The sequence below is a fragment of the Pogona vitticeps genome, chromosome 5, assembly GCF_051106095.1.
Source record: "Pogona vitticeps strain Pit_001003342236 chromosome 5, PviZW2.1, whole genome shotgun sequence".
Classification (NCBI taxonomy): domain Eukaryota; kingdom Metazoa; phylum Chordata; class Lepidosauria; order Squamata; family Agamidae; genus Pogona; species Pogona vitticeps.
Genome location: NC_135787.1, coordinates 153,936,526 through 153,954,570, shown reverse-complemented (window position 1 = coordinate 153,954,570; position 18,045 = coordinate 153,936,526). Strand labels below are relative to the sequence as shown.

The window sequence follows — 18,045 nt, the reverse complement described above, 5'->3', positions numbered from 1 at the left end:
AGTATCTGTTGGCAACTGAGCATCAATAAATGCTCAGTAAATAATCACAGAAATTGAATTAGCTACAAACATATTTTGTACTTTATTACTGTATAGTAATATAAATGTTATTATAATTAGATATTATAATTATATTATAATGTAATTATCATATCTACTATTGTCGGCAAGAATCCTGTAGAAAAAATGGAGTAGCCCTCCTAGTCAACAAAAGAGTGGGACAATCTCAAAAATGACAGAATAATTTCAATATGAATCCAAGGCAGACCTTTCAACATCATAGTCATCCAGGTTTATGCACCAACCATTGGAGGGAGTGGAAGACAGGAGGGCCTTGCGTGCTCTGATCCATGGGGTCATGAAGAGTTGGACATGACTTAACGACTAAACAACAACAACAATATAATTAATATTGTGTCTCAGCCTGGGCATAGAACTGACAATATTGTAAGAAGAAGCATGTGGCTCAGAGCAGGACAGAATGTTAAAAACTGGAAACTGAAGTGAAAAGAAGTGGGAGAGGGATCTACTATAGGCTGTGGTTGGTGTGGAGATGATCCAGCATCAGAATTGTACTAAATATAAATGCATGTTCACTGATGGCTACACATCAGATACGTAATTGGTCATTAGGTGTCCAATCCTTAGTAAAGAGGAACTGCAAAAATTACTTTGTGTGCATTTCTGGGTGCACAGTTTTAGAAAATCCAAACAAGCTGAGGACACCACCACAGTCTTCACTGTGAAATTTCAGTCAGTTCTCTAGCCTCTTGAAAGTCTGTGTACATAGGAGACATCTGTATGTCCCCAGGATTGTTATACTGTATATCCATAGGAAAGACCAAGGTGAATGATGCTGGTATGAAAGCTAAGAGGATTAGTTTCTTGTGATTTTCTTTGAATCATATCATATGAGGAGAAATCTCAGTTATTTCTGACAATTGAGGAAATGTCTGAGGAAATGGACTTGTTCACAAGAGCCTGCAATTAGTCTTTAAGGTGCTGCAACATTTTTGTTTTCTCTATTTTTTTCTTTTTCTTTTTTCTTGCCTGATACTGTTTCCCACAGTCTTCTTTTTTGGATTTTTTTAAAAAAATTTAAAGACATGGTGTTTCTGCTTCATGGTTTAGCAGTCATAGCTTACATGTATGCTACCGCTTAATAAAATAGTTTAAAATCACACTAGCAGAAGCTTATTAATTATGCCTGTTCAGAAACAGCATTATTCTTGGTGGTGAGTTGCAGCAAGTTAAAACATTAGCTTAGTTCTGGAGCACTGAGTCTGTGCCGTAGTACACAACTGCAAATACCTACACTAACATCTTAACTTGGGGCAATTTGCTACTGCAGCATAAAAGCAACAGACTGTTACGTAATCCATTTATTCAGAACACTGAGGCATTTTAAAGCACTACAACTGTTATTTTTGATTCCTTTACTTCATAATATGCTAACCATACACTGTCTAGAATCTTGTTGGCAGCTTAGACTTGCGTAAGGCAAATCTCAGACATCTTCGCAGAAAATTGCTATTTAATGAGCTGCTGGTTATGTTCCTGGTGACATACATGATTGTGCCGTGACATACAATGAACTTATATGAAACATAAATTCATGCCTTAGGAATAAAGAAACAAAACCATTATCTGCAATGTAAAGCTCCCTCTGTTGAAATAAGAATGACTTTTTGCATTGCTATCCTATCGTACAGTATCATCGGCATTCATCATAATAGCAAACTCGGATAGTTAGTGCCATTAGGAATGAAACCAAAATGGAATTAAGGCAGAGACAATGGTTATTAGAGATGGTTATTAGACCAGTTGAAAAAATATGGTCCAATGACGTTTGAGCATTCCAGGATGAAATATACAAAGAAACCAACTAGAATCTCAATAGAAGTCTTGTGAGGAGATGAACTTACAGTGTGTTGCAACATTCTGTTGCAGACCTCAGTTCTACCATCCAGTGGACTGGTGTGTGACAGTCTGGCATGGAAACAAGGCTATCCAAACCTGATGTACTTTGAGTATGCAAAAATATGGTTAATTGTAAATTAAAAGAAAATAACTGTCAAGGTCAAAAGGATGACACCTCACCAAAATCACTATAGAACTTTATAACACCCCTTGGTAGTTTGTGTCTAAGGTGGTCTGTCACAGCTAATATTTCTTCATGAAGGGGTTAAATACCAGTGTTAACCAGATAATTATGACAATCATATCCCAGTCCATCTGGCTATCAAGGTAGAAATCATTTACTTGCTCCTGCCTGGTTCACCAGAAATATAGATTCCCAACTTGTAGTACATTGCTACTTACACAGTTGTGGTTTTTTTCCTTTGTCTTGAAGTAACCACTGCCGGACAGTTCATTGTTGTTCAAACTTCCATGTAATAATCACATTTTACATTTCCAGGGTTACATTTCTTATGCCATCACTCTTTTAATACTTTATTTATATAAAATTCAAGCTGTGACAGTTCCCCCTCTTTTACAGGGGTGGCGGTTGAGGACCCACTCCCCATTTAAGAGAGTGTTTGTTTGTAATGGCCAGAGGCAAGCCCCCTGGGCTGCAGTTTACCCATCCATGCTTTAGACCCTTGTCTTTCCTTGATGAGGCCATTCATGGGCCAAGCAGATGAGCACGACACCCCAGAATTGTTTAAACATCTCCTTGGTCTCGTCATAGACACCCTGTGTTCCTTCTTCAATAGCAAAATATATGGATGCTGGCCTCAGACCCGAGCTTGGCACGCACCATGGTATTCTTCAGAAGTGTGGACCTTGGTGGGGGGTGGGAAGTAGAATTTTTTTCCTTCTCTACTGGGAGCCCTGAAGAATGGTTATACAAGGTCCTGTTGCAGACTGGCAGGAAACCTTTTCAGGACTAGGAATATACTGCAAAAATTTGTTGCCATCCCAATTTGTTTGGTATAACCCCCAAGAGTCACATTTCCTGAAAGGAGAAGTATGAACCAGAATGTAATCACAAAAAGAAGGCAATGAAAGTGGGGCAAAATGCCATCTAGGAACCTGTATAGGTAGCAAGCTGTGGCAGTGCACTAAGCTTCATCATAATATAGACAGGGGCTTGTTTAAAAGATGTTTCCAAAAAACTTAAGTGTGATAAGTGTTCAGAGGCTGAGGTATTCCTGCAACCATTCTTTTGGTGTGTGGACACACATTGAAAAGTGGAAGCTTCATGCAACTGCTTTTATGATGAAAACACCCCCTCATCTTTTTGAGGCTGGCAGACCCTTCACGTTTTTCATATAAAAATCCAGAGGAATGAATTTATATTACACTTTGATCAGCATTAGGGTCACAGGCTGCATTCTGCATAGAGCTGCACTCTCAGCCAGCCCTCACACATGGATCATAGCTTAGCATTAATGTGACTTTCCAGAAATCATCCTATGAATTCTGCGGCTACAAGTTCTCAGATGTTCTGTTATCTGGAGAGGGAAGGGGGGATTCTCAGAATTAAATCAGTAATCCATGTATTTATAGATCTGCACTTTCTGAATTGGTATTTTGTATTTGTTCTTTTGCCCATTTTTTTAAAAAAAATTACATAACCAAATTAATTCACAGGTGCAAAATGCATTGAAGTAAGATAGATAAAAATCTTAATTAATTTAGAGCAAATCCCTGGGTGATGTATGTTGCACTAGAATTAGTATGTGGTTCGTTATGTTAATTTGTGTGGCTTAACCCACCTCGCCTCACCCCAGTTGGGAACGTGGTACATTCCTGAAGTTCAACTTTTTTATGGCTTAAGTGTTGAAGATGATATCTTTTCTCTATTCACTTAGAACAAATCAACATATTAGACTTAATAATTTTTATTTCAGGTTGACTCTGATCAGCATTTTCTACATACAGTATAAAGTACCAGAAGTGGTTTACCAGTCACTTCTGTTGGTGTTCTGGAACCATATAATTTGCTAAAGCTGCACATGGGAAGTCACATAACTCCATGAGCCACACATTGTGCTGGTGATCTTGGGAGGCTCCTCTTCTGGAAAGCATCTGCCAATTCAAACTGGCCCCTAAACCAGGCTCTCTAACCCACTGAGCCAAATTGTCATTCACATTTATCAAAAAATAGCCCTTACAGTTGCTTTGTGTTTGGGTGATAAGTGGTTAACTGATGAAAAAAGCAGTTTGGCTTTGGGATTTTCCCTTGCTTGGTATCACTTTTGAATGATAGTGAACACAAGAGGGTATCCTGTAGACCATCTTGACTGCTGCTATTGGTGTTGTCAGCAACTAGGCTGCCCCTAGCTACATAAACTTTGGCATCCTTTTATCAGCTGGTAATGCGGGCATGATATTATGCAGCAATATCGGCCCATTTCCTGGCATTTTGAATGATGGGTACAGAAGTGCAATATTCCATAATCATAAACATTTTGATGAACTGAATTTTATGGGTTTTTAAAATGGAAGTTTAATTATACATATAGTATACACAAATTCCAACAGAAATTTCCCTATGTAGAATTATTTAATGCAAGAGAATAACAAAATATGAGTGCACAATCCATACCATATTTTCTGGGGAAGGACAGAAGCAAGAGCAACTGAGATGTGGCTATAGCCCCTCTGCCAAAATATTTTGAAGGCTGTTTTGGAATTAATTAAATGGTGAAGCAAAGGTGTGAGGAAGTGCAACACATGCAGTGGAGAAACATACACAGCCTTTAACTTCTCAGGTAAACTGATGTTGCCATGCCCATCCAAAGAATGCAGACTAGAAAGTTATTTCCCAATTTCCAAACCCTTTTCTTAGGGTAACCAACAAGAGGAGGAAAAGCTACATTAGACTGAAAGCTCTTTGAACATGTTGTGTGCATACTTTCCAAAATATGCCATCTCACTTCTTGAAAACAACAACAACAATAATAACAACAAACAACAACAGCAATGATGATGATGATGATGATGATGATGATGATGATGATGATGATGATGATGATGATGATGGAGAGCTGGGACCTAGCAAAGGTCAAAATCATCCATACTATGTGGAAGAAAGACAGTGAAGAAAGACAGGGACAAAAATCAATTCATTTGAAATGCGGTGGTGGAGGAGAGCTTCACAGATTTCCTGGAATGCCAAAAGGTAGAAAAGTAGGTGCTCAGTCAAGTCAAACCTGAACTATCACTAAATCAAAAATGAGTAAACTGAATGTATCCTATTGTACACATATAATAGAAATACAGAACTGACTAGAAATGGCAGTATGACAGGGGGAAAAGGATATGCAAGATTGGTCTTTTCTATTTGTATGATTTATGTCTCGGGATGTAAAAAGTTGCTTTTTTCTGCATGGGAGAGGAACAATTTTACTTCTTAAAAACTCATAACTCAAAAGCCCTTTGTCCGAACTTCCTCAAATTTAGCACTGAGCAAGAGCAGACCGTCTGCTATCCAAAGTAATTTCAAAGTTACTGTATTTTTACCCCTTTGGACTGCCCTCATTTTTAAAATTGCCTTGTAGAATGTTGATGTGCACAATAATATAGCTGCATTTTATATAAATGTAGCACATAATACATGTTATGTGCTACATTTATATTCTGCCTTTCGCCACTGAATTCAGAACCATGTACAGTAGGAACTCCCATATCTGCAGAACTGGTATCTGCAATTTCAGTTATCAGCAGTTTATTGCAGCCCTATATACATTATACAACGAGGCAGACCTTTGGGCTTTTTCCTTTCTCCTTATATGTTATATAAAGGGTTGGTTACTATCCATGGTTTCAGGCATTCACAATAGATCATGGAAGGCATCCCCCACAGTTATGAAGGTCTTAGTGTACATCATTCATTATGTACTGTTCCCCATTTCATCCTCTCAACAACACTGTGAGGCAGGTTATACATTGGCTGACCCAAAATCACCCGGGACGTTTTACGTAACTTTGGGTAACTTTGGCAGCCCACATTTTCATGACCAGCTCATTTGATGGGCTGTGCCACGGCCCACATGGTCCATCAGAATTGCAAATAAAACAAATAGGAAAATGCCCAGACAACCATTTTCAGGGTTAGTTGTTTCGTTGGTTGGTTTTTACAGTGCAGTTTGGAGGACTGAGGAAATCCACAACTCCACCCAGTTTAAAAAAAAAACTCCAGGAAATATGTCCCCCTCCCTTACATGTAGTATTCAGAGCATGGGGCACTGTAAGGTGGGTAAAAAAACATGCCTGCATTGCCTCACTTGATACTCAAACTGCACTTCAGCTACCTGTGGTATAGAAACATCTTGCTGAGGAGATATCAACATGGCTTCTGTAAAGGAACATCTTGCTTCACTAACCTTTTAGAAATCAAGTGTATGTCAGTTGGAAAGTAGATCAGGGAGATCAAGTAGACCTACACACTGGGTCTTTCAAAAGAGGGGGAAGAAAGATGGGGGAGATATAAAAGCAGTGGTCTTGCTTTCTTTTGGCCCTCATCCCATCTGCTTTGCACTTTAAGGCTACCCACCACCAGCATGGGGACCCTGACAGATTATCCCTGAGGCAATTGTATGACAGGCTTATCACACAAAAGGTGGTTCACCTACCCTGGACAGTACTGAGGAAAATGAACTCTGGTCTAATTCAGGACAAAAGTTGTTTCCTGTGCTCCTGATAAGATTGTTCAGGGGAGGAGTGTTTAGAAAGAGAAAGAGAGAGAAAGTTTCCCCTTTTCTCCGCTATGCTTAGTTTGCATGGTATAAAATAACCACCTTTCAATTATGCAAGCATGAAGTATCTGTTCTGCTTGACTAAGATTTCCTTTTAGACTTGGCACAGGCATATAGGGTCTAAACAAAGTTCAAACAATGTTGGCTAGAAATCTGATTTAAAAAACAAGATTTGGTCTCTGAGACAGCTTTATAACCTGTAAATTATCAGGCTCTGTTTGCACTGAAGCTGAAGAGGTAGTTTGAACTGGAGTAAGCAAGTTCTTTGTGACAGGCGTAAGGTAGGGAATAAAATCTCACAAGCAGCAGAAGCATTTCTAATTAATCACATTTGTTTCCTTGTTTCAGCAAGGAAACCCAGTAGTCAATATAGTCTGGGGGCATATTATATTGGTGGGTCTTAGCAACTGCTTATCTTTTTTTTTTTTCATTTTTTCTTTCTTCTTTTTTTTTGAGTGTTATTAATTTGATTTTGTTTCAATTGCATTGTCAGCTACTTTTCTATTTAGAAGAGTTTGGTGTGTCATTCACTTGCACTGGGACAGGAATAGATAGCCCCAGTTTAGTGTCAGTAGCTCCCATGCAGTCCACAGACAGGAGAGTAAAGTCCTCCCAGTGAGTTTGCAGATAATGGCCTAAATTTAATATACTGTTGATGCTTGGGGGAGTCTTGACACCCCACCCCAAACTCTTTAGAGCAGAAAACCTGCTTTGGAGAATTTCCACCTGTCTAGGGCAGATTTTCAGGACAGGGGTTTGCTGCAGAAGGGGAAAGCTGCTTTCTGTGAGGGCAGTGGCTGTACTAGATGCTGGTCACTGTGTAAAATTGTATGAACTGCCTAGTTCCTGAGGGAAAAATATACACATTGAATCAGAATCATACAGATTATGGCAGCCACTCATACAGCTGTATACAGTACATGCAAACACAGAAAGACATAAATGTGTGATGGTGTCATATGCAAACAAAAGAAAGAAAAGTATTCAGAAGTTTCACATTTGCAGAGGACGTCTGGAGCACAATTTGCAAGTGGGGTTGCTGTCGTAACCTCTTAGCTCCCTAAACCAAGGCTAGGGAACATATGGTTCCCCATATGTTGATAGGCCACAACTCCCATGATCTCTTACTGCTGACTGCATTACCTAGAGATGATAATGTAACAGTCCAGGAACATGTAGAGGGTTTTGCAGTCTGCACTCCTAACACCTCAGGATATGTCGAACAGAAATAGGCCAAGAGCCACATGTCACCCATGTAACTTGTTATTGCAACACAATTATACTGCACTGTGATAAGGTTAAAGATTTGGAGCCTCTGGGCAAGACTGAAAAGCAGCATGAGCTCCAAAAGCTTATCCTAATAGACAGACCGTTATATCTTCAAGACATATCCCCTACTAAGAATATTTCTGACTGAAAAAGTGAAAGTACATATTGCACACATAGATGCACACATACACACACGTAGACAGACAGACAGACAGACAGACAGACAGACAGACAGACAGACCTGCCCCTCACATGACTTAAATTGTAAAATGAGAAAGAAGCATGGCTGAAATGCACACATAAAATGAGAAGGTTGCATTGTTTGCTGCATAATCAAATTGCTTTGACAAAAGCAAGTACAAAATGAAATGCTGAACTTCCACCTAAGTGGGAAAAGAATGTATTAGAAAGAGGACTTGCATAGGAATCAGTATTAATTTTGCATTGATTTAGTGGCTGTCTTTATGTAACATTCTTATTTATAGCATGTCTTTCATGTATTTCCATGTGATCTACGGCCAGACTACTAATTGTTAATAAATGGATTGGTGCATGTGCGTATTTTGACCCAGCAGTCACTAGTTCAGCACCATCACAGGTGGTGCTGTACTGCTGAAGGGAGTTATCTGCGACATTCAAATTTATATTGCTCTGTCTCTGGAGAGTTCATAATATGAAAACTGCTCAGCATATTTCCCTGCTGAGTAATCTGGTCTGGTTTGTTAAACTGCCTGAAAGGTGAATTAAGAGAGGAGGTCCTTAACTGAAAACCCAGTGAAGAGGACAGAAGAAAAGAGCTTGTCAAATGTTGTACTGCAGATGGTAAAAATGTGATTACTGCAGTTGCCAAGAATGTTTGCCTTTCCAGATTCAGTGCAAATAAAGCTGTGAATATCAGGCAGCCAAACACTTACTAATGACAAACAAACTATTGGGAAGGTGTATTATATGGTCTGCAAAGGTACTATGGAGCAAACTGGCTTCAATCAAAAATGTGTACTGTCAGGACTGGGGGGAAAATAATAGCCTCTTGGTAAATAACTGGAAATGCTTTTCTTTGCAGAAACAGAATTGGGCTTCCTCAGCACCCCCAGCATGCAAGGAATAAGCATAGCATTAACATCACTGGTGACTCTTTGTATTGGCTTTATTTTGGGAGCCTTATGCTGGAAGGTGAGAAACTGACAAGTTGAACTGTGGCTGAAAAGTGTGCTGCATTTAAACACAATAAAAATTAAAATACTATTGTGGTCGACGTATTAGAGATCTGTTTTTGTAGCCAGACAATCTGTTTCTGAAGCATTGGGTTCCTCTCAAGTAACAAAATAAAATCCAGAACAAAGCACACTGTTGTATTCCTCTCTAGGGAAAATTTTCCTACTTGCAGTTGGGAAGGTTGATGTTTTGAGGTGGCAGTTGCTGATCAAGATTAGACCACCAGTCCAGATTAGACCAGGAGGTTCTAATTTAAGCCAGAGAATTCAACTCCCTGCCTTAGTAGATGAACCTGTAGGTAGAAACTGCAAAAAGAAATGATCAGGAGAACCTGGGCTTTCAAAATAGTGTTACTTGATTAAATGATGAGAGGACAAGCCTATGGTTCCTCATTCCATATATGTAAAATCTAGAAATCTATAAAGCAAATCTTGGTTTAGTAGATACTTGCATCATTCATTGTTTGTTCATTTGCTTAACCGTTTTGTGATTTATTTGTCTTTGGCTGAATATTTCTATCCCTTTTTTTCATTGGATCAAGGATTCTGAAAAGGTGTATTGGAGAGGGGAGATTTTTTTTAATCACTTTTTGTGGGTTTGGAGCATTGTCTTATACAAGACAAATAAGGCTGTTTTGTCTTTGGGGGAATTTTTAAAAGTCACTACCTTAATTTAAGCAATGGTGAGAATCCCTTGTTATAGTCTCCCAAATGTGCTGCTAAAAGTGAGAGAATATTCCTGTTAATTACTATTTGATTCAATGAGAGGCATTCTGTGTGCTCTAAGGACCACCTCTGTGTCATACAGCCTAACTGCTGATATTACAAGCAGTGATGAAGGAGGTTTTAAAGTGGAAAAGGGGGATGGATCAGCCAATTTCTATATGTATCAGAGCTTGGCCAACTTGGCTGGATGATTCTGGGAGTTGTAATCCAAAAAGTATCCAAGCTCTGATACATCTAAACTGAGGTAACACCCAAGTCTTTCCCAGCACTGTGAAAAATTATCCTGCCCTCCAGTCTCCAGGATTGTTTTTACACACATCACCATAAATACCCGAAAAACACTTTTTCAAAAAGTTAAGTCAACTGTATTCTTTAACATGTGGGAGTAAATTAGAACTTGTGTTTCACCATAAGCCAAAGATGCTTTTTAAAAAATAAACAACTCAAAGAAAAGTAAGCAATTATCTTTTATGTTGTACATACATGTTTTATATACATACTCTAAAGCATCTAATGTTTTTTCTATAGAAAACAGCCCACAAGCATACACTAGAAAGTGGCCCAAGTGAACGATCTAACATCTGCCAAGAGGATAATGAAATAAGGTATTTTGATATTTTTATATTTCTCTATGGTTTTGAACCAGTTGTATCTTTTGATCTACCAGAGTGTATTCATTGTTAAAATAATATGTTACCACACTGAAACATATATGTTATTGTTATATACCATCAAGTCACTTCCAACTGATGGCGATCCTATAAGTTAATGACTCCTCAGAGGTCACTTGGCCAACAGCTTTGGCCAGATCTTGCAAATGAAAAACTGAGAGAAAACCTCCATAACTGCTGTGTTTTCCTTAGAGTTAACACTTTTCATGTTAGGGCTTCCTTTTTTCCTGCTGCCTTCAACTTCTCCTAGCATTACTGTCTTTTCCACTGAGTCTTATCTTCTCATGATACATCCAAAGTACAGCAGTTTCAATGTAATCATTTTTGTTTCTGCTCAGTTCAGACTTCATTTTATCTACAGAGCACTTATTTGGCTTTCTTGCAGTCAATGATAGCCATACAGCTCTTCTCCAATGCTTCACTTTTTCCCTTGCCCGTTTTCTTAGTTGTTGAACTTCCACACATATATACAATAACTAAGAGTAACATATTGCAGAGAATTTTGTCCTTGTTCTCTAGTTAAACATCCTTGCTCTTGAGGATCTTCTCTAATTCATTCATAGCTACCTTTCCATGTCTGTCATCTTCTGATTCCTTGGCAGCTGTCTCAATTTGGATTGATTATTGAATTGAGATATTGAAAATCTTTTTAGCTATTTCTATGACATGCTTGTTAATCTTAAAATTACATAACCTGTAGTCATTATTTTTCTCTCCTATTATTGTAATCCTGCTTTTGCACTGTCTTCTTGCATTTTCCTCAATGGCTGTTTCAAGTTGTTGCTATGTTCTGCCAGTAATACGATGTTATTTGCATATTCTAAACTAATGGTGTTTCTTCCACCAATTTTTGTTCCTTTTTAATCTGAATCTAATCTAGCCTTCATATATAATGACACACACACACACACACACACACACAGAGAGAGAGAGAGAGAGAGAGAGAGAGAGAGAGAGAGAGAGAGAGAGAGATCTGGGCTGTATAATATAGCACTCTCCTGTGACCTTTGAAAATAACTATTCATCTTCTGTTTTCAAGCATCTTTTAAGACTTCTAAAATGGATTTTCTTGCCACATGATTGGAAAAGCACTTCTGAGTTGTTCTTTCTTTACCTTTTGTCTTTCAGTATGCTGCAGCAAAAAGACAAATCGCTTCTACAAGTGTAGCTGTTGCTTTTTCTACTATACACTGTTACTGTTTCATGTCTAGGTAAGTTCTGAAAAACCAATCAACCAACCCATGTAGACTTCCCACTATTGTTTTCTAGCAACTGGGATGTTGAAATGTATAACTATTCTTAAAGTTTCCTTTATAAACTGGTGAGCCACCCTGACATTGATCTAGCCACTTAGTTAATAACAGAGTCACTCTGCAGAGTGAGATACTTTTTGCTGCCCTTCAGAGAAGTAGGCAAGTGAAGAGGCAGTGGCTTTCTAGGTAAGACAGATGAGCCTTTGTACAGTTGTAAAGGCCCAGAGCATGCCCTTCCTAGACTCCAGCATGTAATCTATTGCTGGCATAACAGCTCCCTTGGACACCACCAGCTTCTGTGCAACATAACTATATGATGCCAAAGGAACACTCACCATTCTGTGTGGTTTTCTTGCCCATTGCCCATGGGCTGGTCTAAGGCCTGGCCACTATAAACAGCAACGAAACTCTGTTTTGCTGATGATGTTGCTAGTTTGCAATGTTGCAGCTACAAGGCAATTCTATTGGATTGGGTGATTAGGTTCTTCACAAAAAAAGTTTTGATCATGCTATGCAATATCAGATTCATGAAGAATTTGATTCTCCTTGCTTTGGTCAAGTTCACACTTTTTAAAATAGAAAAATAGAAGGCAAGCATGCCTTTCTTTAACCAGGCTTTCTACGGGTTGAGAATTTTGATTATATAAGGCTGATCTGACTAATACAATACAATACACATTTATTCTACAGCCAAAGGCCTGATAAAGATCTGCCTAATAAATTTGAGATGTGAGCTCAGCTGGTATATTTAAGGTTAAAAAAGTTGAAGTGGCAATCAAGAAGGTCCTGATCTGTTCTGCCCATACTGTCTGCTTTGACCTTATTCACCTCTCACAACCTAATTTCCCCCACAGCCTCCTAAGCAACCATCACTTCAACCTGTCACAGATCTCACTCTCTTTACGCCATCAAACCAGTTCTTCTTGGCCTTCCAACTGTTGTTATTCCATGATACTCATGCTCCCTTCCCACACTTCCCTCTGTGATGGCAAAATGTCATGGCTATAAACACTAGACAATACAAGGTGGGATGAAAATAAAATTTATTACAGAGAATAAAATGTTCTAACTATTGTTGTTTGAAAGGAAAGTTCCTTTTAATTTGTCTAACTGAAAAAAATATGTTCAGCAAAATATCTTCCAAAGGCTATTGAGATTTTTTCTTCTTTTTCCCAATTGTCCCCTACCAGGCAGCTAACAGTTCCATGTTTGCTTCATACATGAAGCAGCTTTAAGCATATTTGTATTCCTTTTGGAGTGACAGACTGAGTCTGCATCTGTTGTTTGTTGCCCGTGACTCCATATTGAGGATCTAGAGCTGCACACAAAGAGTGTGCTACTGTGAAACCGACGTTGAATTACACATCATCAGAGAAGAGTCTGCACTGACAAGGACTGTTATTTTTCTACACGCAGACAAATATGTGTTTCATTGCATCTTGGGATTTGAAGCAGATCTTGGCAGAAAACAAAACAAAACAAAATGCATGAGTAAATGATTCCAGAGTGATGTGATCCAAACCAAACGTCATAAGGAAGTTTGCATTTTGTAGACAAACTGAGACTCAGAATAGAATAAAAACCTTCAGCACTGTACATACGACTCGCAAATGAGGTTACGCAGCTGGACGAATGTGCTTGCTTTCATCGGTGGAAATGGGTTCATAGCAAGGGAAGTTTTCATATGAAACAAGGTTGAATATCTTTCAAATTGTAAGTGAAATTGAAATTCCATGTCGAAGAAAGAAAACATGCAGTTTGGCAGAGCTTGAAGTATCTGTTCAAGAGAAGTAGACATTGGATCATGAAAACAGGGCGAGTGTAATAGGATGGAAAATTGACTGCTTGGTGTAGGGAAAGTCCCATGAATGTTTCGGTGAGATACTATAGAATAAAAGCAAAGCATCTGGAATAGAATATTGTCATGAAGCCTATTTAAAATGTTTAAAAACACGTACCTCTCTTCTTGAGATTTTTTTTTAAAAGAGAATCAGGTCATCTCGATGATATCAAGGTTCAGTTTAGCTTTTACTGTATGTCATTTACTATTTTCAAATGAATTTTAAAAGTAATACACTTTCCATCACTTAGCATTCTCCCATCAGTTATTATTACTACTATTATTGGTATTATTAGTTCAGCTCAAATAAAAAGGAAAATACCTTCTTAATAGTTGTCAGCCTCTTGATATTATTTGTAACAGAGCTGTGGAAAGCCAATCTGATGTCACAAATAACCTGTTGTTCACAAATGTTAAAGAAGACACTAAAAACTACTTACAGCCTGTATAGAATGTATTTATTTTACCTCTCTTGAAAGCAAATAAACAGGGCTCTGTGTTCTGCAAGACAGCTGGATTGCTTCTCACTCCAAACTCTTTATCCAATAATAAGGTGAAATTTTTATAAGATTAGTCACACTATTGTTAAAAATTTCATTTAAAATGCATTGATAAAGCTATCTGTACTTTCAAAATTATTTAAACTGAGAATTTTTTACAGATTTATTTATTTTCATATCTACCACAAACTATTAGAAATAATATATAGAAACCTATAAAACATATGTAGGATTGAGAAATATAACAAAAAATGTGACATTTCTAAAGCCCTGTCTGATTATTTTTGCTGAGTGGTTAAGCTAATCTCATAAGGACTGCAACACAACATATATTATTGTGAAAGAGATTTGTGTTTGTACAGAGATCTGTGCATCAATCCTATCCTAACGCTGACCTATTGCATTGGTTATGGAGCCCCCAGAGCCAGTCCACTGCATAGCTAGTTGCTTACAATAACCGCTTGGGTCAGGACCTAACCTGACCCAGCTTGAAAATCAGATTTGAAATTTCTTTTCAAGAATCTAGAAAGTTTTACAGGAATAATGGTCCAGTACAGGTCTTAACAAAGTAAACCAGAGCCTTATTCAACAGTTAACATGCCCCAATAAATCACTAAACCCATTATAAACATGACTACAATTTTACATTCCAGCAAGTTCTAAATGTGTGCAATAAGTGAAACCTGTTTTTTTTTAACTGTTCACAAAGGAACAAGGAACATAGTTATTTGATCAATATGGCTCTGAAGACATTTGCAAAATGATTGAAAATTTATAGTACATCTTGTGCAAAGCTTGGTTTACAATGCAGGGTTCATAACAATGCCACTTCCTCTCTGCCCTGAAAACAGAACAACACAAATTTGAGGTCAAGAAGCATTAGCAGAGCCAACTAAAATCCCAAGTATAATCCTGCTTCCATTACTATTCTTGCACAACAGTCATTGTTCTTGCTTTTGAATGTAAATAGCCTCCATTAGCACAAAGTGGAATTGTGTCCTATCAAAATTTAAGCTGAATAATCATTTGGGCAGTTAGTAACATTTCCTTGACATTTTCTACTTAAGAGGTTTGGCTGAGTATTTCAGTTAAATGCCACAAGGAAGAAATGTCTGGGGAGTACTGCTGCACCTAATTCTAACTCTAGTTTCTAATGGATTGGAGCCAAAGGTATTCTTTTTCTGACCAATAGAATCCTTCACTGGAGCAAGGGAACCTTGGGATCCAACCCAGTTTGTTTATTGGACACCAACTGTTGGTTGCGCTCACAGATCCCCTCCTTTTCTTGTGCTTTGCCATGACTTATGGCGAGATTTTGAATTCCAGAATCTCAAGATTAGCTGTTGCTGAGTTTAAGGAATCCAAACTCCACCACAAAGGCAAAATCCTTGTCTAGGATCAAGCCCTGTCATTGGAGTGTGATGGTTAGAGTGGCCTTTAATGCCCAGTAGTTCAGAGTAGTCAAATGGTCCAGTGTGTTTTGCTTGTTAAGGACAAGCAACCTTCCCTCATGGACTCCCCACAGCTAATCTTCCTAATCAGAATTGCACCCACTGCTATGCCACCAGCATTCAGAATCAGTAATGTATGTATACAGTACATGTGCAGAGCACATGTCTTGTTTTAAAGCAGAAATGAAGCCTCCTGATGCATGAGTCCTCTTAAAAACAGAGTGTACACTATCCATACCTCCTTATAGCAAATATAGACTTTTTGCCAGTGGAACAGTAGCAAATCTTTTTTAAAAAATTAGCTTTCTGCCTGCCACATTTCTGAAATTCAACAAGGGGCTGTGGATCTTTGTTCGCAATAGGCTCCACATGGCATACAGCCCTGAGTTTAGAAAGTTAACAGTACTTCATGACATGCCAGACAGAGCTGAACAGCTTTGCGAGGCACAAGAGTCTGTTTTAACTTTCAACAGTGTAAATTGTACCCCCAATATTTCTTTAGAGAGGCTTTCACATATACTTGGAGAAAGAGCAAACACCTTTCAGAAAGAAGGCAAAGAGGCTTGTAAAAGGATATCACTGAAGACCACCTAGCACAAACTATTTGCCTAGTAATACTCTTTAGGCATTCTACAATACTGTGTTCCAACACTGGCAGCATTCAAGAGAAACATAGACAACCTCCTGGCAGATATCCTTTGATTTGTATTCCTGCATCGAGCAGGGGGTTGGACGTGATGGCCTTATAGGCCCCTTCCAACTTCACTGTTCTAATCAGAACAGAACCAGGATGCATATTTCTTATAAGAAAAGAACCAGAGTTTATATTTTGACCTACAACAGTTTTTCTGGACTGCAGAACATCAAATCAGTTTTGAGTAATCTGTCATTATCAGTTCAAAGGTAAATGTTCAGACAGCTTGGATTAGGTCCCGAGATGTTGTTTCAGAAGCCGAAGGTTTTACCCCTGATTTAGTATAAGACCCTTGTGTGAGAAAGGCCAAAATCCTGTTGCTTAGCACAGTAGATCACACTAGAGTAGACCCAGTGAATCAAAGGGGATTTTGCGAGTTAATTCCTCCATAAATTCCTTTGATTCAAGTGGCCCTACTCGTAACTGTGAAATACATAAGTTAGAGTGGGCCTATTTGAATCAATGGAATTTACAGGGGAATTGACTCATTAAATCCCCATTGATTCAATGGGTCTACTCTAGTGTGATTTACTTTGCTTAGCAACAGGATTTTGGTAAAAAAAAAGAAACAGTGGTGGTTTTCTGTTTGCGCAAGGCAGGGCCTTGTACATCTCAAAATTGTACTTGTGGCGTGAAAAGTATGCTAGCTCTTGCATGACAGCTCACAAAATAGTGCTGGAATCACTTCCTCTTGTTCATCTCTGGATCCATCTCCTCTTTGGGAAGGGAGTACTTTTTAAAAAATGGAGCAATATATGTCTTTAAAAGAAGCAGCAGGATTTATATATTAAAAAGTATAGATTATTTAAAACTCAGTTTTGTTAATTCATTATCAAGATCATGAAAGTGCATATGGTTAAATAATTATGTTATTATGTGTTATTCTCTTCTCTGGAAATTGGAGAACAACTAATGAGAGTAATGCCTGATTTGCAAGGAATGTTACTTGAAAAACTGAATGGTACTAATTTCACCATAAGACTGATGTTCAATACTAATGTGCCATACAATACATATTCCTTTCTTTTCTAAATATGATAAGATTCTCCAGACTATATGCTATACACATGTTACATCAAAGAGCTCTTTCTATTTTATTTCAGCTATTTGGAGTGACATTTATGTAGTAGTTTCCCCTGCATCTCTAGGAATTTCATTCAAATGTACTTTTTGAATAAACTGTGTATAAATAATTATTAAATATATTTAAGTTCTTGGAAATCGGAAACTTCTCCTTATTGAGCTAAATTATCTATTTGTTGGCTGATCCATGGGTTGAGATTGTGTATATTTCATGTAAACATAGCATAATCTTGTGAATTTGTAATCAGACTGAAGTTGAACTGACCAAGTTTATAAAATACAATGTGCATCTTATGTGTTCTCTTAAAAACAGATGTATATCTAGTCTTTTTTAATATATTGATTGAATCTGGAATTACATTATGTACATTTACATTATTATTCTGAACAAAGAATTACAGTATATACATTGAGGTTTATTGAATGCTTTACTTTCATTCATCCATAAAAATAAAAGAAAAGCCTTACTGGGAAAGATCAGCAGCCAGTGTACTTTAGCAGAACTTTATCAGCATAAGGGGAACTATGGCACTAGCAATGACCCTTTGTACTAATTTTTTTAATTTTCAGGTGCATGTGACTGGTGTGTAATGAGACAAAGTCACACACAATCTAAAATTGAAAAGGAACTCTTTAA

The 18,045-nt window shown here is 37.9% G+C and overlaps 1 protein-coding gene across 1 annotated transcript in view; it reads left to right on the top strand.

Annotated features, from left to right (window-relative positions):
• KITLG (KIT ligand) overlaps positions 1-17,546 on the top strand; it is an 85,865-nt gene extending 68,319 nt beyond the window's left edge. The window contains exons 7-10 of the mRNA XM_020777503.3: positions 9,040-9,149; positions 10,445-10,521; positions 11,716-11,798; positions 13,031-17,546. Coding sequence (XP_020633162.1) covers positions 9,040-9,149; positions 10,445-10,521; positions 11,716-11,755 — 227 coding nt within the window. The 3' untranslated portion in view covers positions 11,756-11,798; positions 13,031-17,546. The remainder of the gene's footprint in view (positions 1-9,039; positions 9,150-10,444; positions 10,522-11,715; positions 11,799-13,030) is intronic.
• The last annotated feature ends 499 nt before the right edge of the window (positions 17,547-18,045 follow it).